Raw genomic sequence first — 6,000 nt, forward strand, 5'->3', positions numbered from 1 at the left:
AAGAGTTAAGGAAAACCTCAATATTAAAAAGGAGTAAGAGTAATCTAAAGTTTAAGCCATTTGATTCCAAGAGAGTAACACTACTCTGAAGGGGGTGTGTGTGGTAGTCCAGAAACCAGCAAATAAAAGAACAACAGTGGAAAAGACTATCTGGCCAATTCTCAAGCATTCTAAATTCAATCTGTTTTCATTCAAAACCATGGGTAAGCCCTCTTGAGCCACCCATGATGCTAAGCAATGACTGGGTTCCATAAACAAGCAGTACAGGGAAGTACAGAAGGGTCAGTGAAAGAAAAGGGAATAGACAAAGAAGGGAGGAAAATGGAAAGGGAATTATAATGAAAGAGAATGGAAGAAACGATGAGTTACAGAGCAAAGAGCAAAAACTGAAGGCATACCAGTGACCCTAGTATCAAATGTTGCCAACCTTACCTATAATCTGAGACAATATGACAAGTGGTAACATAACAGACTATGAAAAGACAAATTTAAATCACAGAATTAGGAGATATCAAAGATGAGAAAATCAGAGTAGCACTTTAAAAAGTGAAAATGCAACAAAATAGTTTTAGAATCTAAAGAAACAATTTAGAGAGTACTGAAATCTCATTTGGTTTAGTTGTTCTTCACTTCTTAAGAACAGTGAATCCGGTGGACCCAAAGGTGAAGATGTCAGTATCAGAGAGAAGGATATGGAGAGGTGTATTACAGAGACAGTATGAGGCTCATTTGGATACCATTTGTGGGAATAACTTCAGAATTTTCCTCTCTATGGTATAGTGCTACTTAATTTGCTAAGAGTTGCACTGTAATTCTTATCTTGGTTGGCTGGGTTAAATTCCTTAAAACCAGAGTTCAAAACAAGGTAATTATGTTATTAATTATGGTCAAGATTTAACCTTAAAAAGGGAAAGGATCTGCAATAGAACATAAAATATTACTTACTGTATCATAAATTAGTCTATTGGTAACCAAACCCAGCTAATGATTCTCAAGAAAATTATGTAACTAAGAGATTAGGTTAAAGTTTCTTGAAATTAAAGTTAGACAAAAGAAATATATATATTTTAAAAAAACAGAATTTCTACCTTGAAACCATTCAGGGAACATGTAATCATGAACATATTTCAGGCAACATGTTAAACACACACATACCACCACAAGGCAGCCCAATGATGTCACTAAGAATAAACGCAAATATCCTTAAAGATCACATAGCAAAGAAAATCCTGGCTCTAAAGCAAATATAATTAAACTTGATACCTTAACCAATCATTCATCATGTCCATGAACATTCAGTCTTCATGAGCACTCTATCAAAATAGGTGATAGGAGAGTTTATCCATAAGTCATCAAAATATTTTTATTATAGAATAATAGGATGAAAGAATGTGCATATCTATAGTCTGTTTCTCCAATTTAATTATATTCTAATTTTAAAAGATAATGAAAAGATAAAAACTTTCAATACAAGGTCACCTGGAGATCATCAATACCATGTACTTGTAAAACATAGATTACAAACTTTAGGGGGAAGAGAGCAGAGCCCTTTTAATAATAAACTAATGCTTTTAAATATTAAGAGTTAAGAACTGAGTTGTTCCTTTTTGTTTAATTTGTATTTTAAGTTCAGGGGTACATGTGAAGGTCCGTTACATAGGTAAACTCATATCATGGGGCTTTGCTGTACAGATTTTTTCACCCAGATATTAAGCCCAGTACCCAATAGTTGTCTTTTCTGCTCACCTCCCTCCTCCCACCCTCCATCCTCAAGTAGACCCCATTGTCTGTTGTTCTGTTCTTGGTTTTCATATTTTCTCACCAAGTCGCTCCTACTTATAAGTGAGAACATGTGGTATCTGGTTTTCTTAGAATAGGTTTTTTTTTTTTTTTTTTTTTAACTTCTACACTACTGACATATTAAGTCAGAAAACTCTTTGTTGTGGAAGGCTGTACAGTGCATTGTAGGACAATTAGCAGCATTCCTGCCCTCTACCCAACTAGATGCCAGTAGCACACCCTGCCCCCGTTGTGACAACCAAAAATGTCTCAAAATGTCCCATGGATGGGGATTTGGGGAGGTAGAGAGGGGGAAATCACCCCAGCTTAAGAACTACTGGCTTAGATCACAAATAGAAAAAAAAAAAATACAAAATGAATGGCAGGAGAACTGTATTTCATTTTTTTTCTGGTCTCCATGTTTCAAATGTATATATTTGAATTTGACCACAAACAGCATTTATAAGAGATTCTGCCTCTTAGAAATCAAAGTGTTAACATCCATCACTTGTTAGCCAAAGTTCAAAAGATTATCTGTACTGCCAACTCTCCCTCTAACCACACATACATTCACACATACACAGTATTGCCTAGCTAAACTGAAGAAAATGTAACATAATTACCATATTTCCATTTCCTATTTCATCAAATAGATTGACCATACTGCTCCAGCTCCCACAAAATCCAAAGGAATTCTCAACTTACTTCAATGCAACTCAAATACCACAATAGCTGCATCACTCTAGATAGGATAAACCTAAGTACTAAGGCAAGTATTAAAGTCATTCTCATACTTTATCAAACTGTGGGGAAAGATATAAATTAACCACAATGCTATAAAAAGAAAACTAAGATTTATGTTTTGAAACAGAATCTGAGGAGGTATGAGAGGAATGAAAAAATTCAAAATCAAAGAGAATCTGAAGGCACTCCAGGATGAGGGCAAAATTTAAAATGTTTCCCCTGGAATGAGAAAGAGGAAGAAATTATACACTTGGCCACATACTACAGGAATAGTCTGCATAATCAGTCTCCAGAATACATATCATGGGATAGAATTTGAAAAATCAGAGTCCACGAAATAGTAAACATTCCTCCTAAACACCTGGAACAAAACTGTTCCTTACTATTGTTTCCCATTTTGATTAAAAAAAGAAATAAAATATCTAGAAATGAAAAACAGACAAACTGAGAATTTTTTAAATTCTCATAAAAATAGTCACCTCATGTTTCCAATATGCCAGATTACACATTTTGTAGAAAAATCAATTAGCTGGAGAAACACAATAATCCTTTTTTAGAGTGCATCTGATCCATAACAAAAGCTTTTTAAAAATCAGACATTTTAAGTACTCAAATTCTTCATGTATAAATATGGATTAGGGCCTTCAAGATTATTTCAATTATCTTCAACAGAACCACATATTTTTGTTCAACTGGGAATGTTCATCTTAAAAAGCCTATGCAACAACACAATATTAATTTAATATAAGTGGAATATCTATATACCCTATAGCAACAAAATTACTTTATTTCAAAATTATAGGTGTTAACCTCCTGGCCCACTGAAAATGATCCTGGCCCAATGAAAATAATCCCACAAGAAACTAATGCTCAGTTATTTTTACTACCAAATCAAGCAGAGGAAGCTGTAAGATCTGTAGCGACAGCCTGCTTTTCCAGAAGTAATACCTTGAGACTGCTCAAGAATAACCTCCTTCACCAATTAGTGTGACTCAGGTGGGTCTGGGAGGGAATAATGTCCACAATTCCTTGGTCAGTGGCCATGATGCTCCTCCTCCCCAAGGGCAAGAGATCAGAACAAGGGATTTGAACAAGAGGAGTTCACCAGCCACAACATATAGAAGCAGGAAAAAAAAAGAGTACTACTGGAAAGATAAAAACTACATGGTTAAATCATGTCACAAAGGCAATAGGTTTAATGTTATCAAGGCCTTCATTCATTTCAGACACACCATTGTTTAGCTTCCTCCCCAAACCGTGCACAAAAAGAACTGTCAGCCTGCCTTAAGCATGTTCCTTCTTCCATTTAAACAGACATGATTCTTTTGGTTAATCTCTGGCAATGATCGCCATTTCACAACACATTCAGCCCACCCGGAACTGATCAATACCACTACAGACATAAGACTAGACTTTATCCATTTATTAACCACAAGGAAATGTACCATTCAGCAAAATTCTATACATTACAAAAGATTCTATTTAAAGGGGGTTGGGGAAGACGGACACAAACACACATACACACACACACCCCACAGAGGTACACAAAGAAGACTACCACCCTTTAATTTTCCCATGGCAAACGAGATAAAGACATGGCCATGAAACCTGTCAATTCGCACCCCCCCCCACCCGTCCCCAGTAATTCTATGCCACAAGCTGGTAACTGAATATTAAATTTTACGATAAATAGATCCAATGAGACTTTTAAAATGTTTCATCTATTGAACTAACTCTCCCGTTGTGTACATCTGCACACCTCTGAGCTAATGATGTATTCATTTATAGAATTTCAAATACAAAAGACTAGATAGTTTTTCCAACCACTGGTTGCAACCACAGAACGTTCTCACAAAATCGAAATTTCCAATATAAAATGGCCAGATTATTCCCCCAACCTTGAGCTAAAACCTATTTTATGAGTCTATTATATTTAACAAAAACAATTTCACATGGGTTGTTCTAAACCGAAAACAATGCTTCAATACAAAGCGTTTAAAATAAGTATTCCGTAGGTAAGCAAAATCTATGACCCAAAAGAGCACACAAATGGTGGTTGAACACCAGCACACTACCAACACCAAGCGGCATACCTCTTCTGCAGTGGGTTATAGTTAATACTCCAACAACAACTACAACTATTTTTAACACTGCTGGACACTGAAGTTGAAGAAAACGTGAGGGGAGACCCAGATTAATCTGCTGAAACGATGTACTGCTTTTCACAGTCAAAATTAAGCACCAACTGACTTGATCTATGTCGTGATATTCACCGGTGAAGCACTAACTAAAAGATGACAAAAAGCAACCCTGGTTTTAGGGGAGCCCACACTAAATACTCCTTTCAGGTCTCAACCTTTGCATAAATTGTCACTTGTGGTATCTGCGGCTTAATTGCAACCCAACCAGCCCTGTCATCCAGTGTTATGGCCACAAAACATGACTTTCTCACTTCCACAACAACACAGCACTCACTCTTATCAGCTCGCCAACCCAACTCAAAAGGAGAAAAATGCATGGAGGTTCCCAGATCACAATCAGACCTGGGGGGTGGCAGCCGAGGGGCGCGGGGTGTGGGCAACCTCCCCAGGCTCCACTGGACTCTCTGACCCGACACCAGCCGCGGCCGCCGCGGCCGCAGGAGCAGCCCCGCCGCGGCCGCAGGAGCAGCCCCGCCGCGCCGCGCTCCCTGCACCTACCTGAAGAACAGGAGATAAGAAAGACGGCAAACGCCAACTTTGCAGCAGCTCCCATTTTCCCGAGGCGCCGGGGAATCCGGAGGAAGTTCTCGCTAGATATCCAGTTCCCTGGGTCTTCCTCGGAGACAAACCTCCTGGTGTAAAATCAACCGTCATAAAACATATTCGGAAGCCCAGACCAAAAAAAAAAAAAAAAAAAAAAAAACGTTCACTGGGTTTAAAAAACAAAAAAAGAAAAAAGAGCACAACAATAAAAAATAAAATGCACCAAGGGGGAAAAACCGCCACACACACGCACAACACACAAAACCAAACAACGAAAAGCCAACAACAACAAAAGCGGGATTAAATCACTGTCAAAATCACTGTCAGCTCCGCTCGCCTCTCCGGTCTCTCGAAACAAAACGCCAGGCTGAGGCGACGAGGAGGCGGCGGCGGCGGCGTCCACTGCCGCCCGGACAGTCTGGGAACCGACTGGGTCCGACGTCCGGACCGACCTTCAACCCGGACACCTAAAGTCTCAGGACCACTGGCGGCCAAGCTCGCGGCGGTGGCGGTCAAGGCGGCTGCGGCGCGGGGAAGGGGCGGCGGGCGGCAGCGGCGGCGGCGGCGGTGCAGGCAGCGGCCAAGTTCTGGTCCAGGCTCTGGCTCCGGCTCCGGCTCCGGGCTCCGGGCTCGGCCGCGTTTTCGGTCTCCTGGCCTCCGCCGGGCTCCGCCCCCCACGCTTCCGGTTCCGGCCCGAAGCTGGAAGCCAGGCGCAGCGGAGGAACGCTCGGCG

The 6,000-nt window shown here is 40.2% G+C and overlaps 1 protein-coding gene across 2 annotated transcripts in view; it reads right to left on the reverse strand.

Moving 5' to 3' along the window:
* Nucleotides 1-5,717, reverse strand: part of ACVR2A (activin A receptor type 2A) — an 88,164-nt gene extending 82,447 nt beyond the window's left edge. The window contains exon 1 of one of the 2 annotated variants that reach the window (XM_012457101.3): nt 5,223-5,717. In XM_012457101.3, the coding sequence (XP_012312524.1) occupies nt 5,223-5,277 (55 nt within the window). In that variant the 5' untranslated portion in view covers nt 5,278-5,717. The remainder of the gene's footprint in view (nt 1-5,222) is intronic. The other variant, XM_012457102.2, reaches the window with a different exon arrangement.
* Between the last annotated feature and the right edge of the window lie 283 nt (nt 5,718-6,000).

Source organism: Aotus nancymaae, unplaced genomic scaffold (genome assembly GCF_030222135.1).
Source record: "Aotus nancymaae isolate 86718 unplaced genomic scaffold, 86718_ANA_hifiasm-v0.15.2.pri h1tg000029l, whole genome shotgun sequence".
In the NCBI taxonomy this organism is placed as follows: Eukaryota; Metazoa; Chordata; class Mammalia; order Primates; family Aotidae; genus Aotus; species Aotus nancymaae.